This window comes from Tarenaya hassleriana, unplaced genomic scaffold, assembly GCF_000463585.1.
Source record: "Tarenaya hassleriana unplaced genomic scaffold, ASM46358v1 Cleome11, whole genome shotgun sequence".
In the NCBI taxonomy this organism is placed as follows: Eukaryota; Viridiplantae; Streptophyta; class Magnoliopsida; order Brassicales; family Cleomaceae; genus Tarenaya; species Tarenaya hassleriana.
In genome coordinates this window covers 3,536,662-3,556,885 of record NW_010961290.1, presented here as the reverse complement: position 1 = coordinate 3,556,885, position 20,224 = coordinate 3,536,662, and the positions used below count along the sequence as shown (strand labels likewise).

Below are 20,224 nucleotides of genomic sequence, written 5' to 3'. Positions count from 1 at the left end.
TACACAGATTAAAAAATCAAAGGGCAGTTGTGTAAATACGATAAAGTTAAGTATATGTAGCTAGTTTTTAAAATCAAATTTAACGTAAAATACATTAAAAATTAATTCAACATTTATAGCAAAACCACAAAAAAAAATTACGAATATTGGACAGGAACTAGAGTAGTCTATTATATATTGCACAAAAAACAAAAACACATATTTCGCCAAAATACCGCAAGATTCCAGATTTCCATAACTACCCAAACTTCACTACCAAATTTACATTACCTACCCTTTCCCCCCACAACCAAACACACGTTCACTTCTTCCCTCTCCTCCCAACCTCCTTCGCCGGCTTTTTCGCCGGCGATTTAACGCTCTTTGGCTTCCTCACCGGAGACTTCACACCCTTCGCCTTCTTCATCGGAGACTTCACGCTCTTCGGTTTCTTCGGATTTTTTGCCGGCGTAACTTTGTTCTTCGTTGTCGCCGCCGCAGCACCGTTTTTTCTCGCCTTCTTTGACGGCGAATTCTTCTCCACCGCCGCCTTCCTCTTCACTCCGCCGGCGGTTCCCGCCTTCTTTGGCTTATCTTTCTCCGACAGAGCAGATTTCTTCACCGGAGCTTTAGCCTTAGGTTTGGCCACAATGGCGGAAGCAGGAGATAGTTTGAACGAGTTCTTCACCTTGACGAGCTTTCCAGAGGCAACAAGACGCTTTAGTTGAATCAGAAGAAGCTTCCTGAAATTCCCAGGCAATTGCTTGTGATTCTCCTCAATGTACTTCGTGATCGCGTACTGGCTCGATCCTGACCTCTCCTTCAAAGCCAATATCGCGTCCGTGATCATCTAACACAAAACGAATGGATTCAGAGTAAGAATTTCAAACTCTCGGACTGAAAAACAGCAACGTAGCAACTTTACAGCATTCAGATCCAGAATCTCCTACTCGTGACCCCCGAATATCAGAATTAAATCAGAGAAAAAGATGAAACACGGCATCGCAATCGCAGAGACGAGATTCATGGAAAGAGGAATCGAAACACACCCAAGTAAATAAGAATCAGAAGAAAGCAAATCAAAGAACCAGATTGAGAATAGGGTTTGTGAAGAACTTACAACTACAAAAGGAGGATGCGAAGAAGCCGGGCGTGATTTCTTCGGTGCCACAGTGTTCTTCGCTTTGGTTTCCTTGACTGACTTCGGTTTCTTTGGTTTCGTAGCATCATCGCCGGAGAGAGCTCCGGTCACTGGTGGTGCAGAAGAAACGGAAAAAGAGGCCATAACGAAGAAACAGAGATTCTTCTTACTGAAAGACAATGAAAGAGAGGGCGTTTTGGTTTTCCAAAACTACACGGACGGTGGAGGAGGTTTATATGGCGAGAGTGACACGAGATTAGATGGCATGTGATTGGTTGAGAAGATGTGACGCGGATCGATATAGTTTTTTAAGAATATGAAATCTGGACCGTTGATGTAAAGTCTTATAGACGGTTAGGATGTAGAGTATAGACTGACGTGGATCGTGGTTCAAAAGCCGTGGGTTTTCAAAATTCAATTCAATTACACCTCCTTTTATTGAGATCTATGTTGATATTATATTGGTAAATAATTGTTTTAAATTTTAATTCATTACTAGTTTATAAAAGACACTATAATAGTTGAATTATGCGATCTTTTAAAAATGAACTCTAATATATATGAGAACGATCTGGTTAACGATCAATAACAATATTATCATCGGAAATTATCGAGTAATTGAACAATAAAAAAAAAACTAGGTTGTCTATTCTCTGTGATGGACTTCAGGGCTCTATTGTTAATTGTGAAACATCCTCTGGAAAAAAAAAAAAAAAAAGCAGTTGGCAGTGCCAACGCTGGGATTGACAGAAAGCAAAGAACCGTAAGACAATCAAGCATCTCTGTGTTTTTTTTTTAACATGAAGATTCCTTACTGTAACATCAGAATTTCCATTAGTATACGCTATGTTTGGAAAAATAAGGTTGCTCCAAAATCAGATACCAAAGTGTTTTTTTTTTTTTTTGGTACTCTGTCATAAAAATCCAACAACGACCCATCAAAAATGGCGAAAACAGAAATTTACAAAAAAAAAAAAAAAACCCTGCATTTAACTACTGAGAAATGAGCGGTTGAAACTTCAATGACTCAAATTTAAACCTTATTTCTTTTCCTACGGTTAAACCTCTTTCTTGATTATATATGCATCACCAAAAACCCAACAGAAATACCTTCTTCGCCCTTTTTTTTTCCCTCTCGGGGCGAAGAAGGGGACAGTTTTTTTTTTTTTTTGCAAGAAAGCGAGATTCCGGATTATAAACCCTAGAATCTCTTGATCCATCATCCCCTTTCTGTATCGGCGGCTCGGTCACACTTGAAGAAGATCTATCATACATAGTTTTGCCTCAGGTAAACGGCATTGCTTCTAACTTGTGCCGTACGGCAACTAAGCATGTAGCCCTACCGTGTACCTCAAGGCATCTTCTTTGTTCTATGATCATTATATTTTGAAACCAATGCTAACCTTTTTAGTTATGTTTCTGATGCAGCGAGTTAATATTAGTCTCCGGAAAAAAAAAGAAAATAATGGTGATGGTCGGAGAAGCCCTGAGTCTGTCAACCTCGTCATCCTCGTCGCTATGCGAATCAGAAGTCGACGAGCTAGAGAATATGCTGTTGCATCCGCCGAGGCTCCCCACCAAGAAACGCCTCTCGAAACAGCTCTCGATGTGCGAGACGAGGCGTGACATCGCCTGGGAGCGCCGCCGCCGCCAGATGCTCTTTCCCGGCCGCAAACGCGGCGGCGGCCGAGGAGAGACGGACCAGAACTGCGGCTTGACGGACGAAGATCTCAGAGAGCTCAAAGGGTCGATCGAATTAGGGTTTGGGTTTAACGAGGAAGAAGGGCAACAACTCACGAGTACCTTGCCTGCTTTGGATCTTTACTTCGCTGTTACCCGACAAATCTCACCAGTTTCCACTCCGGGAAGCGGAGGATCTACGTCATCTTCGTCGTCGTCCATTCTCGGTGACCGGTCGTTGTCCTTTGGCAGCCCGAGGGGCGACTCCGACTCGTTAAAAATTCTTTCCCCGGGTAAGGGCGCTCATTCATATATATATATATATATATAATAGATAGATGCTTGTTCCGTGAGAAACCGGGCTTAATTAATGATATGATTAAGAATTAAAATATTTTATTCTAGTTAATTGGAGAATGGTGAAATTAGTTAAATTGTAATAATGTAATTAGAGTCGATGTTTGGAGAGCTCCTAATGATATAAAAAAGAAAAACTTAAGATGGATACTAGTTAATAGGTTCAAATTGTTAACTTGGCTGTTTTCTTGAAGGGTATTTATGTTAGAAATATTTTTATTTATTAAAATCTAATTAAATTTGGGCGATTATTATTTTATTAAAATTGACCGTTCTAATTAAATGTGATCCAGGGGACGACCCTCAGCAGGTGAAAACAAGGCTAAGGCATTGGGCACAAGCTGTGGCATGCTCTGTCATGCAATCTCACTGATGATACCACACACACACAAATAGAGTGGTTAAGAGACTAATTTTACGGAAGCAAATTTTATAAAAAGGTTGTGACTGAAATGCAAAATGAAAAAGATTCAGGGGTTTTTCTGAAAATTTTTATTTTTAGCAAATAGATAATAGCCTTTTGTTAGGGATTTATATTTTTTTTCTTCTTCATCTGTTTTACTATGTAATTTATGGCCTTTATAGACTAACGTCAAACTTTCTTTTGGCTAGAAAAAATAAAAATAAAAATTAATTATATATATATAAATTAATTTTGGATTAAAGATTTAATCTTTATAAACCGAAAAATTGAATCCCAATCGAACGTCAAAATATTATAATACCTGATAATTTTGGTTGTCCTATTTGGTAATTTGGTCGTTTATAAATTATAATAGATAATAGATATCACTAAATATTATAATACCTAATATTATGTTAAAAGCCCCCTTTTTCTGTTCATTTTTTTAATTATAAACATTAATAAAAAGTGAATTTATTTCGAAAATAATATATCATTCAAAAGACAAAAGAGAAAAGGAGAATGTTGTCAGCTTTCGACCTTTAGCCAGCTTTGCAGGTTGCAACCAATGGCGAAACGATAAAGAATTCGATCCGACGACAATGCATGCACAAATGCGGTGTATATACACACAAATCTCTCTCAAAATCCCCAAGATTCTCCAAGAACCCAAGAAGATCCCGAAACTTCACTCCGTTTCCCTCGCATAATCTGCAAAAACCAAATCGGGAAATGGCTCTGAAATCTCCGCCGTACGGTCACGGTACCTCCGCCGCTGGCTCCGGCGGCGGAGCACCTAAATTCTCCGGCACAACCGTGGCGATGATCGCGCGCGCGAAGCAGACGACGCAGTCTGTGATTGCGACGCTTCGGCCATGGCGAGAGCTCTTGGACCTCTCGTCGCTCTCTCTCCCTTACTCGTACGAGGAAGCCATGGCGCGTGTTAGGCACAATCTCGGCTACTTCCGTGGGAACTACGCGTTCGCCGTCCTAGCCGTCGTCTTCCTCGGCCTCATCTATCACCCTTTCTCTATGATTGCATTCATCGTCGTCTTCGTCGGTTGGATTCTCCTCTACTCCTCCAGAGACGCCACCGACCCGATTTCGATCTCGGGTCGGGTCGTAGACGACTGGATCGTGCTCGGAGTTCTCAGCTTGGTCACGGTTTTGGCTTTGGTTTACACAGACGTCGGTGAAAATGTATTGGTTTCATTGATCGTCGGTCTGGTGATCGTCGGAGCTCACGCCGCTTTCCGGTGTACGGACGATTTGTTTCTCGACGAAGAAAGCGCGCGGCAAGGTGGGCTCGTCACCGCCGGCGGAAGACGGAGTACTTCAGGATATCATCCGATCTGAGTCGCCGGGCAAAATGTTACTAATTTTGGGTTTTGCTTGAAACCGAAAGGATTTTGGCTTGAACTTTGAAATTCCCAGGATTCAGGGATGAGATTTTTTGTGTCAACTGGGTATCGTACTTGTGGAAATTGTTGAAAATTTTGATTCTGCATTTTTGCTGATGTGAGCATTCGCCTGCAAATGAAAGCTCGTCCTCTTGAATTCTATTGGGCGTGTTCATTCCATGTTCCTGTCGAGCATGTTATATGCGAGAACTTGAACAAAACACTGCCATTGATGAATCATGGATTCCGTAATCGCAAACTTTTTGGCACAACAAAACAGATTCGTATACTCAAGAAACTCTAGTCGAATTCATACAGTCAACATTACAAATGCCATACCGAGAAATCCGAACTAAACATTGGGTTGGAGAAACAAGGTAAGTTTTCTCGGTCAGTGAAGGTTTCTTATAACCCGGACAGAAAGAAGCAAACATCCAAACAACGAGAACGCTAAGTGTGATATGGAAAAAGATTAAACCGAGTTCAGTACGTGATTCTTAGGTTAACCTGTTGTTATCAGTCTTCTTCGAGATTGATGGAATCCTTGAACTTTGCATACAAGATTTTCTTCAGCTCCGCCATTTGCACAACAATGGTTTCCTTCTCTTCCTCGAGCTTTTCGAGGTCCTTGCTAGTCACATCTTTCATCTCCTCTATCCTCGTCTCTACCTCTTCCACTGGCACATGAACAAAGACTTCTCCAATTTGGAACCGAACGATTTCCTCATCCGCCAGAATCAACTCGTTGCCTGCGTCCTCTAGATTGTCACATTTTTCCTGGCAAAAAGACGACGTGGCGAAATTTGAAGCAAACTAACAAGAAACCACCGCAATATAACCATCATAGAAAACATGCTGCAAAACAATAATACATCTAAAGATGCGAAGCTCTGCGTAAAACATAATGGTCTGACTTGATAATCCACAAATGGCCATGAGTCTACCACAAAGGAAAAAGCCACAATGAGAACTTTCATGGAGGTAGCGCAGTAATGGTTCCGAGTACTATACCTCCGAAAGCCAATTATCAATCCCAGATTTTCCCTTTTCACAAAACCCATATGAATGTGATCTCATGGACATTTTAACTGGTCTTATGAGCAGCCAAATATAACATCCAGGGTTCTATCCGCAATGCAATATTAGATCCACTAAAATAGCAGAACATTTAAGCCAGAAAGGGTACCATTACCAAAAGATCGGATCAATGAAAAAAAAGAAATTTCATAGAAAATCCTGCAATCAAATCCTTTATTTATCCAAGGACATCCGTCCAATTCAAAACATCGCCCCCTGTTCTCCCTGACACTTGGATTGATCCTATGAGAAGCCAAAATGACACCCAAGCTTCCATCCTTAATGAAACATCCAATCCACTAAACCAGCTGAAACATGAACTCAGATACAGCATCGGAAAATCGAATCACTTCACACAAGAAACCTAAAACCCTAGAATCGAGTACTACAGACAGAAACAAATGAAACCCAAAATCGAAATCCAGCCGTCGAGTGAAGAAGCTAAGTACAAAATCATCAAACCCATTCTGATAGAAATTTACCTTGGCGGCTTTGATTTCGTCTTCGAGTTCATGGAACCTGTTGTTCAATCGACTGAACTTGTTGATGTTCTGTTGATCTTCCCACGTCACTTCCGTTTCAGACCCACCTCCCTGAAAATCACACAGTGCGTTGGATCAACCAATCGAGACACCTCAAGAAAATGCAGGAGATGAAAATAATCGAAACAGCGAAATCTAAAAGACCTCACCTGCTGCATTTCGTCTCTCTCTCTTTTTCCTTGGAGAGGGAAAAGAAGGAAGAGAAACAAATTGAGGGGGGTAAAAATATAACACATGCATGATGTTTCTAATATATCATATTGGGTTCTATATTGGGCCTCGGCCCATTTCGAATGTGGCAGTTTAGAACACGGTGGACATTTCCGTTCGATTCCAGTTCCGTTATAGATAACCATATAGTATATATAGAAAATAAATGGATTATAAATTCTTTAAAACTAAAAATATCAAATAATATAAAAATAATTGATTTTTCTAAACGAATATTTTTATCCAAAAATAGAAACCGAAACAAATTGAATCGAATATAAAAGCTAAAAAGCGAATTTAAATCGATAGTACGTCGGATGCTTCACGGTCTCGTCAAGGTCCGGACCAGATGAAGCATTTGCTCATGATTGTAAAAGAACTTAATTTTGTTGATTAATCGATTTACCGTTATCAAAAAAAAATTTCGTAACAGAAGGAACCATCACGATCATTCGTTGGCGGAGTAAATCCACTCGTTTCATGCAATAGCCTGCAAACCATGTGGAACAAGTAAAGCGAAATGGATTTTGAAGAAGATGAAACCACTCTCAGAACCTTACTCTCCACCAACATTTTCACCTCAGCACTGATGTTCAAGAAGTTACTAAGCAAGACAACAATATGCTCATATATACATATACATATACGATATATATATATATATATATATATATATATATATATGCTTGAAAGGGAGTTATTCTGTCTCCTTGGAGCTGGGAGCTCCTTCTTGTCTCTGGTCGTTGCTTACTGCCTTGGGCTTGTCACCTTCGCCATCAGCAAGAGCCTCCGCCGGTTCCTTCTTCAGCTCCGATTCAAATTCCTTTGCCGCCTGTAACAAATCCACATATACACCATCACATCCATGTTTACTTACAGTTGCACACGCATGTTAATGTATCATGTATGTAATATCATGTATCATACATCATACATGTTGTATGTTAAAAGGGGTCACAATCTAGATCCATCTCCAAAAGCAATTCAGCTCTGAGGCTGAAACTTGTCGACATGGTAGCAAAATGGTGCAAGAATCAAGCTATGGGCATGGAAGTCCTGTGAAGGGCTTCAACTTTCCATTGTTCATGTTACAACAGAAAGTTATATGCGTAGATAGATAGATATTCACACATACATATACAAAATTGCATCGACGAAAACATGATATACGGTATGTGCACCAAAAAGACGAAAAGCTAAGCAAGAAAACTATGGAGACTCCTTTTGGCAAGAGAACCCTGTACGGTTTCGACTCTTTTGGCCTTTGAACCATGAAAATACTTTTCAATTCAAAACCCCTCAATTTGAGGGGCGATCAGATAGCTAACTTAAGTAACTATTGAAACAAACTCGAAAGGGAAACCCGTAAACTAAGACATATATTATCAAGGATTCTGTCAGGTAATAAGAAAAGAAAAAGGATCATTGCTCAAGAGAATCCTTGAATGATTACTGATTACTGTCTTGCGATTCTCCAGGCCTTCCCTACCGATAATTTCAGGATTACGTTTGCAAAGAACAGAAAACGGGTTTGAGAAATAAGTTCCAAAAGAGTGTCTGAAACCCGAGCCATGTTTCAGAAGCGTTAGGACAGGTATAGAGACGGCATCTGCTCTATTACTCAGATTGCTTGCACATACAAAATCCGAGATCTACCTGACAACTCTATCAGAAATCTTGACACAAAAACTTTTAAGAGGCAAAAATATCAAATACTTGACGGGGATGTCTTAGCCGCAGTCACCACAGAACATATAAAAGCACGGAATCACTGCAAGCAAAACTTGTATCATGTGAATAATGAGTCTAACTGGTTGATCCGTTGCATCATCTTGAATCAAATCCATAAACTTTCATTGTAAATCAATTATTTCCTTTTAGATCAGTTTCATAGCCTGTCACTTTGGCAAACCTTCGCACTCTGTTTATGTTGCAAACCTATACAGGTTTCTTTCTTATAATTGAAGCCTGTATAGGTTTGCAGCATACGAGGGTTTTAAAATTTTCTTCCACATTTTTCCATTTTCCCACAATCCAAACAAACCCCCCACAGAGAAAAAGAAACTGAATTAAACGTTAGCAACTCCTAAAACGTTAACTTCTCTTGCATCATTTGTTATTCGAATCTGCAGCGGAAATTCGAATTCCATGATCTATTTTTAGACAAATTTCATTTCGTTAGAGTGCAAAACAACAAACCAGAAGACAAATTCAATCCTAAATTCCAAAATTCTTGAAACTTCATATGCTTCTCATTTCATCACGACGGCAAAAAACACCTAGGAGAAGAACTGAACCTACAAACCTCGAGAAGCACAGAACTCCTAATATAGTTCGCAAGCAGAAAGACACTTGATTTTCGAAATTTTCCTTCATTTTCTCATGAACCAAACAAAAACAAGAAAGAATTCGATTCGACATACCTCTTGAAAGCTCCTGACAGTCTTCCCGATGCTCCTTCCCACCTCAGGCAACTTCTTAGGCCCAAAGACCAAAGCAGCAACGCCTGCAATAACAACCAACTCCGGCACACCTAGACCGAACAGAGCATAACAAGTGAAACCCTTCTTCGACCGCAGATTCCGGGTCAGGATCCGAGTTCCGGGTCGAGCCGAAACAAGGGAGACAGACCCGATTCGGGTCTTACCGTAAAACGAAGACGATGAAGAAGAAAAAGAGAAAGGGATTGACGATGAATGAGCGGGTCTAGTGACAGATGAGAGAGAAAGCGATGAGATCTCCATTGCAATAACTATGAAATCTTTGGATTCTTCTGATGATTTTCCCTCTTCTTTTGGGGTTTGGGTTTATCTGAAAAGATGTGTTTTTTGATAGAAAAAAGAAGAATGGATGTGAAGATGGATAACGAGAATTCCAAGTTTTTTGGATTTATATGCTTCGGTGGTACTGAGGTATGAGGGACAAGATTATAGGGTTAAAAATGTAAAGTTGAGACATAAGGGGTTTATTTGTAAAGAAACAAAAAATATAGAGGAGAACCAATGGTTTTGTTTTCTTTCGTGGAACAAGTACGAAGTCGAAAACTTTGGATGAACCGAGAGGTTCCCACATGAGCAATTCCAAATTCGCTCTCTCTCTTTTACAACGGCTAAATCCAAAAAACTTTACTCACGCGAAGCCAATACACGCTCAGTTGGTCGTCAATGGCTGCGAAGACCATTCTCTTCTCGGCAAACTCTTGGAGCATTACTGTTCTTCGTCTTCTTCCACTGCAGAAAGCACCAAACTTGCTCATTCGATGGTTTTCCCGCAGTTCGATCCTCTGGACACCTTTCTCTTCAACACGTTGCTGAAATGTAGCAAACCCGAGGAATCGATTGGGATTTTCACGAATTGGGCATCGGACAGTCGCTTGATTCTCGATGAGCACACGTTTGTGTTTGTGCTTGGCGCTTGTGCCAGATTCCGTTCGGTTTCGACGTTGTGGTTTGGCCGACAGGTTCACGGGATGGTAATAAAATACGGGCTTCTCTCTGATTCTTTGTTGGTCGGAACTACTTTGATCCATTTCTACGCAAAAAATGAGGATTTACGTTCTGCGAGGAAGATGTTCGATGAAATGCCTGAGAAAAGCTGTGTATCGTGGAATGCAATGATTGGAGGATATTGTTCACGAAAGGAGAAAGGCAGTGACTCTGCTCATATGGGTTTAAAACTGTTTCGTGAATTCATGTGCGGTGATGAGCCATTCAGGCCTAGTGATACGACAATGGTTTGCGTTCTTTCCGCGATTTCTAGAATGGGTTTCCTTGAAATGGGTTCTCTTGTTCATGGGTACATAGAAAAATCAGGTTTTGCACCCGAAAACGATGTTTTCATCGGTACTGGTCTTGTAGACATGTACTCAAAATGCGGATGCTTGGAAAGCGCGGTATCTGTGTTCGAGCTAATGAAAGTGAAGAACGTATTGACATGGACTTCCATGGCGACAGGGCTAGCTCTTCATGGCAGAGGAGTCGAGACAATGAACCTTGTCGAGAAAATGGCAGATTCTGGTGTTAAACCGAACGAAGTAACCTTCACAAGCTTGCTATTGGCTTGTTGTCATGTAGGGCTGGTCCAAGAGGGTCTCAGTTTGTTCCACAGCATGAAGGAAAGATTCGGTATTGTTCCTGCCATTCAACACTGTGGTTGCATAGTGGATCTCCTTGGTAGAGCCGGGCGTTTAAAAGAAGCGTATGAGTTCATATCGACTATGCCAGTCCAGCCTGACTCTATCTTGTGGAGGAGTTTGCTGAACGCGTGCAATGTTCATGGGGACACAGAGATGGCTGAAAAGATTGGGAAGGTACTAATCCGGTTGGATCAAAATGATTTGAGTTTTGGTGTTGATTGTGAAGACTATGTGGCTCTGTCGAATGTGTTGGCTTCCGAGGGGAAATGGGGCAAGGTTGAGATGTTGAGAGAAGAAATGAAAAAGAGGAGGATCAAGATGAGAAAAGGTTGCAGTCTTGTTTGAATCCTTGATTTCAGATTCATACAACAATAATATGAAAGACACCATTTTCTCCGGAAATAACTTAGCAGTCATAATCTTATGCGTAATGATATCATGCTATCGTTAGAAGTGTTTCGTGGGGACCAATACGAGGTTGTCTTTCTTGTGCATGGCGAGTCCGGTCTTTACGTCCATCTTGTGATGTCTTCAGGCATAACTCCCGTCGGCAAGCTCCATTCGAATCGGTAGAGAAGGTTTGCCAAAGGGATCTCGAACATGGCGACGCCCAAATGCATCACGGGACATATCCTACAGCCCGACCCAAACAGCAAGAGCTCGAAATCTCGACCCTTGAAGCCCACGGTCTTGTGATCATTCATGAACCTCTCCTGTACGAACTCGTTAGGGTGCCCCCCTCCCACGGTTTGGTCCCGGGGCACGGCCCACGTGTTCACCTGAACGATCCTTTTTGCAGGAATGTCGTAGCCGCCGATCTTGGTGTCTGCGATGGCTTCACGGTGAAGAAGAACAGGAACCACGGGGTCGAGCCTGAGAGATTCCTTGACGTCGTCTTCAAGACGTCGTCTTCAATAGTAACGTTGCCAGCATCATCGCCTCGACGTTCTCGCAAGTGAACTCGGTCGAGAAAGGCTGATCTTTGTATATTTCTCCCATAAGATCAATGAAACTCTCTCTCTCTCTCTCTCTCGGGTCTCGGGCGGTTCGGACCATGAACATGTATAGATTCAGCAAAATTAGAAAGACGAAGTATGGGCTTACTGATAAAATTTTAAAATTGCTACAATATAAAAGGTTCACCACAATTTAACCAAATCTAATCATTTTGTTTTTCTTTTAATAAAAAAAGCTCAATCATTATTTCTCTTATCCGAAAACTTTAATGATTACTAGATTACAAAAAATTATATTTGTTTTTTTTTTAAATGTTGGTTTATGTGCAAGGGCTCCACTTCCTCCCTGTAAATATGGGCCTTGATCGGTGGCACCATTTGATGAATCACGTGTTCTGGAAATGCACCTTTTTTTTTGGTTGCTTGGTTATATATTTTTAATTTATTTTATTTTGTTGTCCGTTTTTAGCATTTCTTCTTAAAACGTGGTCTTAGTAGGTGAGCCTCCTCCGTATGGTAATTTTCTAAAATAAAACTGTAACATTTTATTCGTATTTAAAACCAAACTCTTATACGAATAAATTTAAATTTGAAATTTGCATAAACTTTATGTGAACCAAAACAGATTGATATTTCCGTCTGATGTTTTGGTTTAGGAACCCTAATTTAACAGGCGAAATCGGTATTAACATAATAAAATAATCTCTCATTATTACCGGATAATATATATGTTTTCCCCTAAACTATTTTCGGAATTGGTGCCATATCTCTGTTTTCTCCTTATAAAATGAAGCAAAGATGAGAACACAGACCAACCCCCAAACAACTTAGCATCTCTTCCACCCTTTGAGATTCTCTTCGATTTCAGAAACGAAATGAACATCGCCGATCTTGAAGACTCCTTGAACCTAAACCCTAACGGAAACCGAATCGAAGAAGAGGAGGAGGAGGAGGAAGAGGGGATTCGAGCAGGAAGGATAGCTAACGCGGTGGCGTTTCCGATGGCGTTGAAAACCGCCGTAGAGCTTGGAGTGATCGACGCAATCCATGCAGCGGGGGAGGGAGATTGGCTCTCGCCACGCGAGATAGCATGTCGGATTCCGACCAAGCCTGGCAATCCACATGCCCCCATGATGCTGGACCGCATCTTGCGCTTGCTTGCTAGCTACTCCATAGTCAAGTGCCGTACGGTCAGAACCCAAGAGGACGGCGGAGGGACCGAGATCGAGAGGGTTTACGCATCCAAACCCATTTGCCGGTTCTTTCTGAATGATAGTCAAGGCTCTGGTTCTCTTTTCCCTTTGTTCTTGGTCTCACTTACCGACGTCTATATCAACATGTGGTAGCTTACTCTCTCTATCTCTCTCTCTCTCTCTCATATTATTTTAGAAAACGTTAAGTTATGATGATTTGCTTGATGGGTAGATGCATTTGATTCCATAAACTTTGTTTAACAGATAACATGCCTTAATCTTTCATGGGTAGGTCTCATTTGAAGGATATGATAATAGAAGGGAAAGATCCGTTTACTTGCGCCAATGGTACAGGGCTGTACGAATACTTGGCAAGAAACGAACCTTTTCACGAGCTATTCCACAGGGCCATGTCGGAACATTCGACCATGATCATGAAGAAAATTCTACGAGTTTACAAGGGTTTCGAAGGTGTGAACGTGTTGGTCGATCTGGGAGGAGGAGACGGTACTTCCCTGAGTCTCGTCACCGCAAAGCATCCTCACATCAGGGGCATCAATTTCGACTTGCTCGATGTCGTAGCTAAGGCTCCTACTTTTCCTGGTATGGGACTGCCCAAATGTTTTTCCCTTTGTTTGGGACCGTATGCTAATAGAGCCCGAAGAATTGTCCGACCTTTTTTGGGATATTAATCCGTAGGGGTGGAGCATGTGGCCGGAGATATGTTCGTTGAAATCCCAAAGGCAGATGCCATCTTCACAAAAGTGAGTTACTATCTTGTTTTAAAGATGGATAAGTGTTCACGAGATTTCTAACATAATCTAATGGGGACGAACAAAATAACAGCGGTCGATCCATGGTTGGAATGACGAGGAGAGCGTCAAGATTCTTCGGAACTGTTGGAAATCGCTCCCGGATAAAGGGAAAGTGATCATCGTTGAGACAGTTGTTCCGACGAATCTCGAGGGTGGTCGCGAATACGCGAACTTGAGCTTCGACTTGGACGTGTTGCTGATGGCTCTACTTCCGGGAGGGAGGGAGAGGACACGGGCCGAGTTCGAGGGTCTGGCCAGAAGATCAGGTTTCGCCCGCTGCGAATTCGTGTGCCGCGCTTACTATTGTTGGGTTATCGAATTCCACAAAGAGACAGGAATGTGATCATTGTCCTCTAACATATATATATATTGAGCAATAATACAACCAAATCAGAAACACCAAACAAATGGACTCGAAAACAAACAAACCCACGAGTCAACATTCTGATTAATTGCTCCCCGAAGAAATGGAGGTTTACCACTAATGATCGAAATTAGTAATTTGGGATTGGAAACAAATCGCTCGCGTTGTTTCGATTCGTGATGAACAGCATTCGTGATCAAATCCATCACTACTAAACACCGATTCAAACCAACAAACAAACAAATGATTCGGCGAGTTAACAATCTGATTAAAATTTCCTCAAATCGACAAAAATCAACGAAGAATTGGTGCTTACTGGTTTTCGATCTGCATTGATCATTCGTCTTGTTTCGATTCGTGACGAACAGCTTTCATGATCAATCCTTCGCAATGCACCACCATGATTACCGGATATTTCCCAAAAGCTCGAGCCATGGCTCTCAAAATTTCTGCAATCAGATCCCTAAATCGATCTCGGTCAATTTCTTCTCCGAATCTCTCGAATATCGCCTTGTAAACGTCGTCGGTCTCTTCCTCCGGCGCGATCTCCGATTCCACCGACACTATTCGATTCAGGCCTCGCCGGAGCTCTGAAGTCGACAGGACTCCGTCTCTGTCGAGATCCAGGATCTGGAAATACTCATCGGTGACGGATTCAAAGAATTTCGTATCGGAGACGAATCCGATAAGGGTTTCGCTGGAGAATACCGCTTCGATCATTCTGAGACTCATTGGAGACGATTCGTTCGATGCTTCGTTGCTTTTCCTTCTTCTTCTTCTTCGTTGCTTTTTTTTTTGGCTCAACGGTTTATATACAGGAACGTACGATTTTGCTTGCATGTTTTGAATATGATACCATTCCCATACCTAAAATAAATAAATAATATTTTTGTTTTTACGTATTTAAATAACGCACATAGCTTTATTTTGTTATAAATTTTCGTATAATATGCAGAATTTAAGTTTTGAGAGCACACATAATAATGTATATGTACATGTATGGTTATTTGATTTTTATAATTTTGAAATTCAGTCAAATTTATGGTGTTCCAAAAAATGTGGAATGACATTTCACACAGAAATATTGTTGAATGGCTTGATATTTTTAGAATATTTAACGTACCATAACCTAATTTAATAACAATGTGTATTTTTTAAAAATTTTATGACTAAGTTTTTCCTTGGGTATTGACATAGAATTTTGTTTATTTTTCTCCAAAATTACAAATGATTTGGTCATATAATGATAAAAAATCACGTTTATTGTAATTAAAACCATACATCTAGATCTAGTTTCTTGGAATAATTTAGCTCTAAAAAGAATTTCAAAACAAATTATCTGTCCCATCGAAATTGAATCGAAATCGAAAATGAAATTTATCTTGGTCTCATTTAATATGTTTCTCTGTAAACTAAAATAAATAAATAAATAAACCGAAAAAATCGAGGGGAATATAAATTTTATGAACATTTTTGTTGAAAAAAGTGACCAACCAGAAACCAAAATAAATAAATAAATAATCATTTAGTATTAGATACATATTTTTAAAATATAAATAATCGATTTAAACGAAAAGAAATCAATCGTTGTAATTCTCCGAATTCCAAATTATTTGTCATAGGGTATATTCCAATATATGTGTTGAAAAAACAAATAGACGTAGTAAATTATTCATTTTCAATACAAAAACAAAACAAAAACAAAATGCTAATAATGGAACCGAAGTCCATCAAACCGAACCAAATATTGAAATCTTTTCATATGGAAATCGTCTTCTTTATACCAACAACCCGGTAAAATAAATACCATGAACAAACCCGAGATAAATCACATCGGTACACTTCATACCGATGATAAGATGATAAATAACCGAAACTATACCGGAAATTTTCACCGCCAAATTCATATATACAAATTACACTCTCACATTGCATTATAAGTTACCTAGTCCGTAACCTTGGAGATTGTGCCAAATACCAAACCAAACCAAACCGGATTATCTTTTTGATTTAGTTTCGACCGGTTTGGGTCTTGGAGAAGAAACAGAGCCACCACCAAGAGCTGCAGCAGCTGATTCCACATGAGTCAGGAGATACTCATAGATCTTCTTCCTTAACCTATCGATCGTTTCCTCTGAAACCTCGGGCGATTCTCCATCCTCTTTCCCGGGCGATGACCCGATCTCGTCCAACCAGTCGTTCACACTCTTGAGCTGACTCAGCATCCCGGCTATCTGCCCATTATCCGACAGACTTGGTGATGTATCCACATCAGTGTCCAAAAACCTCTCTACGAAACCCAAGAACCAATCTTGAGAAACCATCTGCAACCTCTCGACGAGATCGATTGCCTCGTCCAGACCGTTGCCTTTCACCCATTCAAGAGGTGGAGCCGCCAAAGCTGCAGCCTTTTGGCCGGTGCCATCCCCAGGTTTTCGGATGACACCTTGAGCTACGAGCTTGGAGCCAACCGATGGTCGGGTTTGGACATTCCCGCGGGTTTTACTCGCAGAATTCTTACCCTGGGTCTCGAGGACTATGATGGGTTTATTCCCCGAGGCAACGGGTTTGACCGGGCTGCTGGTGTAGACAGAGAAGGAAGATAAGTTGGTGGCTAAGGCAGCCTGCACCCATGAGGTTGCGAGCTTCCGTCTTTCTGCAGCAACTTTCATGGCTTCCTCGGACTTAGGTTCTTCATTTTCTGGGGATGATGCTGGAGATATTATTTTCGATAGCGAGTCGGTTATCGTTTGAACATTCTTCAAGTTGGAATGGAGCTTCAAGAACTGCTCAACCGCTGGCTGCGGATCATCTTCCTTAGCAGTTGACATGAGATCAGAATACATACTACAGAAGAAAAGACAGAAAGGTTAGAAACAAAAAATGCTAACGGGAAAACTTAGTAAAAGCTTCGGGGAAAATATAAAGAACTGTTCGATTTGGACCAAAGCTGCACTCGTTGTCCCTCAAGCTTCAAACACCAGACCCATATTTCAGTGTGGGATGATATGATATCGCAATTAATAACCGCGAGCTATAACACGATGAATTTTTTTCTTTTTTTGCAAGAGATGTATGTCCCTGAGGCAGCGAAGTAAGCTCTCAGAAGCAGCAGCCTCTTGCATAGCTTCTATGGCAGCAGCTTGAGCCGCATCTCTATGCCTCAAGACTTCCTGCCAGGGAAGAATAAACGAAAACCGAAATCAGTCACGATCTGAGAAGCTAAGCATATAACTTGATTTTGGTGCCAAAAGACAAAAACATTCAGATGCAGATCCTTACACTAACAGAGCATGTACCATACCTCGCATATATGATTCAGAAAGAGGTTGGTTAAAACTAGAATGACTGTCCAGTAGAAAAAAAAACGGTCGATTTTAAGCTATTGGGATTCAATGGGATTAAAGTTGTCTTTCCCATTCTCTTCAATTTCAAGATTACAACATTGTCATTGCTATATTTGGTTTATAGAACGGTTTATTTAACAATGAGGTTGTGTAAAAGAGAGAGATCACAAGAACAGGGCAAGTTTAAGCAAGAAGCAAGCGGCTTAAAAGGATCCATGAATTCATACCTTTCCTAGCTTTGATAGAGAAGAAGGGAGCGAACCCCATTGGATATTTGCATCCGCTAATCTTTTACCGTTTACAGGGACTTTGACCAAATTCCCGGGCAACCCATTAGTCGTTTGCTCCGCATTTGATTTCTTTCCAAGGGGTGTCGCTTTTGGCTTACCCATCTTATCTTTGTCGTCCAGTGTTCCATTTGCCCCCACCTTTTTGGTTGGCTGAATCTTATTCTCCTCCTTCGATGATCTCGAAAATATATTTGCCCTGTCCTCTTTGGTCGGCAACTTCTCGCTCGATGTGCTTTTCCTCGGGGCCTAGTAAATAAAATTTATGAACAGCCACGTTTCATACATTAACAAGAGATTAATGCATTAACAAGAACTAAAACTGCTAGGGAAAAGCTCAAGGTTTCACCTAGAACATGTCTGATCTCCTAGGAAAAGACTGTCATGACCCAGACGGAAAACCAACAAAAAAAACACAATACAGCACAAAAGCTGATGGATTACAACAAGATTTTGTCTGTAAATCAGACGGATAAAAAAGATGTAGATACAAACCAAGATTCTAAACCTAGAGAACGAGTAAGAGCCGTTTGATCATGATTTGAAGCGGCTCAAAGAAAAAGTCCATCGTAATTTTAGCTGTAAACCAAGTACCGATACTGACACTGAGCAAACTTCTGCAATGAAACCTTACAGTTATAAAAGATCTATCCTTTTTGCAATAAAAAGGTCTAGAATGATGAAAAAGCTTACTGATAAACTACGGGAATCAGGGGTTGAATCACGCTTTCCAGCCTTCAGTTTCGTGCTATCCCGACTCTTCACTTCAATATTACCTTCCCAACTCTTCCTCAGTGCCTTGGCCCCAAACTCGATCCCCTGAACGAAATTTCTAATCATGGGGAGCTTTTTCCCCAAGCTCGGACTTTCAGCCTTTAGATGGGACCTCCCCTTCTCTGGCAATGTCGATCGAGGAGAGCCCCTCTCCAACACCTTAGCCTTCACCTGCTGCTGATGTTTCACCCCATTCGCAAACTTCTCAAATGAAGTAGGCAACGAATAACAGCTTGTAGGCGAAGAAGGGATCGACTTCGAACCCGAAGTCTTCAGCTTCCCCAACGTTTCTTTCCTCACATCCAAAGTCAACTTCCCTAACTGTGACCTTGTCCGAGTCAAACCCGTAACCACTGGCTTCTTACTATCAGAATGTTCATCCCTAGAACTAACACTAAGCCTACTCCCCGCTGGTTTCTCCTTCTCACCGACACTCCCATTACCAGCAGCTCCTTTAGAAGATGTCTTGGCTTTCTCTTTCTCTTTCTCCCCGTGTTTCGAACCAGAGGAGCCATTGCCACTACCAGCACCATTATCATTCACATTGTTATCACTGAGAAACCCTGGTGAATGAGTAGCTACAATATCTTCGGGACTACCAACACAGGGATGCCTACCAGGAACAGGCCTAACACCGTGAAGAATCGGAACAGGAGAGGCCGATTCAAGCCTATCAACATGAATAAACTGACCTAATTGGATCTTATCGCTGAGAATCAAATCATCATGTTCATCAGGCAAAGACACATATGTCGCATGGGACGAATCTGAGACTTTGAGGTAAAACCCTTGATTCGGAAATAGCTCGCCTCCCGCTAAAGCAGGGACTATACTCACAACCTGCAAGAGAGACGACCTGTGTTCTCCGGCGACTTTAACGTCGGTGTTCATGTGCTGAAGAAGCTTCAGTAATACTCCAGGTACTAGATTCGCCATCTCTGCAGAGCATCACTTGGGCCCAAAAGGAGAACAAGAAAGGCTCAAGATTTCACCTCGAGAGCGTCAGATCTCTGAGAAAAGCGGGGATTTTGCCGAGACCCAGATGGGAAAGGCACGAATTTTGATACGAACCCAGATGAAAAACTAATATTATGATGGAGCCAGGTTGGGGAAAACCCTTAAAAAACACGAGAGATAGAGGAAATGAATAAAAATGGTGCGTAAGCCCAAGTAGGGTTTGCAGCCATGGAATTTGAGAAGAAAGTAAATTAAAATTGTTATTTGTTTTCGTTGAATCTTGTTTAAGGTAAGAAGAAAGGACTGGTCAGATTCAGGGGGGAAGAGAGAAGGAGATTGGAATTTGTTTGTTGCAGCTTATGTGGCTGTTGATGGAATGGACCTTCAAGCAAAATGCCAGAAGAAGAAGTTACTTAGCCATCAGACAAAAAAAACACGGAATATTTATTAAAAAACAATTAAATATTTAGAAATTTTAAGGAGATAAAAAATATATATTAAATAATTTAATAGTCAATTTTCCATGGATCCGTAAGTATTTTTGACAGGCAATAAATTTACTTTCTTTTTATTGCACGAATTAATTACCAATAAATCTTCATATCTT

The 20,224-nt window shown here is 41.0% G+C and overlaps 9 protein-coding genes across 10 annotated transcripts; 4 read left to right on the top strand and 5 right to left on the bottom strand.

Annotated features, from left to right (window-relative positions):
* Positions 1-146: 146 nt before the first annotated feature.
* On the bottom strand, positions 147-1,333 carry LOC104805824 (histone H1.1-like). The gene is made up of 2 exons (XM_010530505.1): positions 1,100-1,333; positions 147-829 (listed from the first exon to the last, which is right to left on the bottom strand). Exons 1-2 carry the CDS (start codon positions 1,262-1,264, stop codon positions 302-304), a joined length of 693 nt encoding a protein of 230 aa, XP_010528807.1. The 5' UTR covers positions 1,265-1,333; the 3' UTR covers positions 147-301.
* A 988-nt stretch (positions 1,334-2,321) lies between these two features.
* Positions 2,322-3,554, top strand: LOC104805823. The gene is made up of 3 exons (XM_010530504.1): positions 2,322-2,408; positions 2,549-3,093; positions 3,451-3,554. Exons 2-3 carry the CDS (start codon positions 2,586-2,588, stop codon positions 3,528-3,530), a joined length of 588 nt encoding a protein of 195 aa, XP_010528806.1. The 5' UTR covers positions 2,322-2,408; positions 2,549-2,585; the 3' UTR covers positions 3,531-3,554.
* Positions 3,555-4,080: 526 nt separating this feature from the next.
* On the top strand, positions 4,081-5,386 carry LOC104805821 (PRA1 family protein E-like). The gene has a single exon (XM_010530502.1). The coding sequence runs from the start codon at positions 4,167-4,169 to the stop codon at positions 4,914-4,916; it is 750 nt and encodes a 249-aa protein (XP_010528804.1). The 5' UTR covers positions 4,081-4,166; the 3' UTR covers positions 4,917-5,386.
* LOC104805822 (probable prefoldin subunit 4) lies at positions 5,248-6,768 on the bottom strand. Its single transcript, XM_010530503.1, has 3 exons — positions 6,729-6,768; positions 6,520-6,630; positions 5,248-5,737 (listed from the first exon to the last, which is right to left on the bottom strand). The coding sequence occupies exons 1-3, from the start codon at positions 6,735-6,737 to the stop codon at positions 5,477-5,479; spliced, it is 381 nt and encodes a 126-aa protein (XP_010528805.1). The 5' UTR covers positions 6,738-6,768; the 3' UTR covers positions 5,248-5,476.
* Positions 6,769-7,291: 523 nt separating this feature from the next.
* Positions 7,292-9,628, bottom strand: LOC104805820 (sec-independent protein translocase protein TATA, chloroplastic-like). The gene is made up of 2 exons (XM_010530501.1): positions 9,213-9,628; positions 7,292-7,621 (listed from the first exon to the last, which is right to left on the bottom strand). Exons 1-2 carry the CDS (start codon positions 9,531-9,533, stop codon positions 7,487-7,489), a joined length of 456 nt encoding a protein of 151 aa, XP_010528803.1. The 5' UTR covers positions 9,534-9,628; the 3' UTR covers positions 7,292-7,486.
* Positions 9,629-9,806: 178 nt separating this feature from the next.
* Positions 9,807-11,951, top strand: LOC104805819 (pentatricopeptide repeat-containing protein At3g18970). Its single transcript, XM_019201541.1, has 3 exons — positions 9,807-11,252; positions 11,460-11,639; positions 11,724-11,951. The coding sequence occupies exons 1-2, from the start codon at positions 9,860-9,862 to the stop codon at positions 11,495-11,497; spliced, it is 1,431 nt and encodes a 476-aa protein (XP_019057086.1). The 5' UTR covers positions 9,807-9,859; the 3' UTR covers positions 11,498-11,639; positions 11,724-11,951.
* Positions 11,952-12,644: 693 nt separating this feature from the next.
* LOC104805817 (indole glucosinolate O-methyltransferase 4-like) lies at positions 12,645-14,251 on the top strand. The gene is made up of 4 exons (XM_010530495.1): positions 12,645-13,222; positions 13,366-13,676; positions 13,773-13,837; positions 13,920-14,251. Exons 1-4 carry the CDS (start codon positions 12,756-12,758, stop codon positions 14,229-14,231), a joined length of 1,155 nt encoding a protein of 384 aa, XP_010528797.1. The 5' UTR covers positions 12,645-12,755; the 3' UTR covers positions 14,232-14,251.
* Positions 14,235-15,078, bottom strand: LOC104805818. Of its 2 annotated transcripts, none has more exons than XM_010530496.2 (2): positions 14,569-15,078; positions 14,235-14,463 (listed from the first exon to the last, which is right to left on the bottom strand). In XM_010530496.2, exon 1 carries the CDS (start codon positions 14,982-14,984, stop codon positions 14,589-14,591), a length of 396 nt encoding a protein of 131 aa, XP_010528798.1. In that variant the 5' UTR covers positions 14,985-15,078; the 3' UTR covers positions 14,235-14,463; positions 14,569-14,588. The 2 variants fall into 2 exon arrangements, with proteins under 2 accessions (XP_010528798.1, XP_010528799.1); XM_010530497.2 differs by having other exon boundaries at positions 14,235-14,460.
* Positions 15,079-15,978: 900 nt separating this feature from the next.
* On the bottom strand, positions 15,979-20,001 carry LOC104805816. The gene is made up of 4 exons (XM_010530494.2): positions 18,580-20,001; positions 17,827-18,135; positions 17,334-17,425; positions 15,979-17,099 (listed from the first exon to the last, which is right to left on the bottom strand). Exons 1-4 carry the CDS (start codon positions 19,594-19,596, stop codon positions 16,250-16,252), a joined length of 2,268 nt encoding a protein of 755 aa, XP_010528796.1. The 5' UTR covers positions 19,597-20,001; the 3' UTR covers positions 15,979-16,249.
* Between the last annotated feature and the right edge of the window lie 223 nt (positions 20,002-20,224).

Coding starts and splice junctions, on each gene's coding strand:
- LOC104805822 (XM_010530503.1), bottom strand. Junction 5,738..6,519: donor ACGAAATCAAAGCCGCCAAG/GTAAATTTCTAT, acceptor TCTTTTTGCCAG/GAAAAATGTGACAATCTAGA.
- LOC104805817 (XM_010530495.1), top strand. CDS start 12,756: ATGAACATCGCCGATCTTGAAGACTCCTTGAACCTAAACCCTAACGGA. Junction 13,223..13,365: donor GACGTCTATATCAACATGTG/GTAGCTTACTCT, acceptor TTTCATGGGTAG/GTCTCATTTGAAGGATATGA. Junction 13,838..13,919: donor CAGATGCCATCTTCACAAAA/GTGAGTTACTAT, acceptor ACAAAATAACAG/CGGTCGATCCATGGTTGGAA.
- LOC104805819 (XM_019201541.1), top strand. CDS start 9,860: ATGAGCAATTCCAAATTCGCTCTCTCTCTTTTACAACGGCTAAATCCA. Junction 11,253..11,459: donor GAGGATCAAGATGAGAAAAG/GTTGCAGTCTTG, acceptor TGATGTCTTCAG/GCATAACTCCCGTCGGCAAG.
- LOC104805818 (XM_010530496.2), bottom strand. CDS start 14,984: ATGAGTCTCAGAATGATCGAAGCGGTATTCTCCAGCGAAACCCTTATC.
- LOC104805821 (XM_010530502.1), top strand. CDS start 4,167: ATGCACAAATGCGGTGTATATACACACAAATCTCTCTCAAAATCCCCA.
- LOC104805816 (XM_010530494.2), bottom strand. CDS start 19,596: ATGGCGAATCTAGTACCTGGAGTATTACTGAAGCTTCTTCAGCACATG. Junction 18,136..18,579: donor CTGATTCCCGTAGTTTATCA/GTAAGCTTTTTC, acceptor TTTATTTACTAG/GCCCCGAGGAAAAGCACATC. Junction 17,426..17,826: donor CTCTATCAAAGCTAGGAAAG/GTATGAATTCAT, acceptor CTTCCCTGGCAG/GAAGTCTTGAGGCATAGAGA.
- LOC104805823 (XM_010530504.1), top strand. CDS start 2,586: ATGGTGATGGTCGGAGAAGCCCTGAGTCTGTCAACCTCGTCATCCTCG. Junction 3,094..3,450: donor GTTAAAAATTCTTTCCCCGG/GTAAGGGCGCTC, acceptor AATGTGATCCAG/GGGACGACCCTCAGCAGGTG.
- LOC104805824 (XM_010530505.1), bottom strand. CDS start 1,264: ATGGCCTCTTTTTCCGTTTCTTCTGCACCACCAGTGACCGGAGCTCTC. Junction 830..1,099: donor CGCATCCTCCTTTTGTAGTT/GTAAGTTCTTCA, acceptor GTTTTGTGTTAG/ATGATCACGGACGCGATATT.
- LOC104805820 (XM_010530501.1), bottom strand. CDS start 9,533: ATGGAGATCTCATCGCTTTCTCTCTCATCTGTCACTAGACCCGCTCAT. Junction 7,622..9,212: donor CTGTCAGGAGCTTTCAAGAG/GTATGTCGAATC, acceptor GATTTGTTACAG/GCGGCAAAGGAATTTGAATC.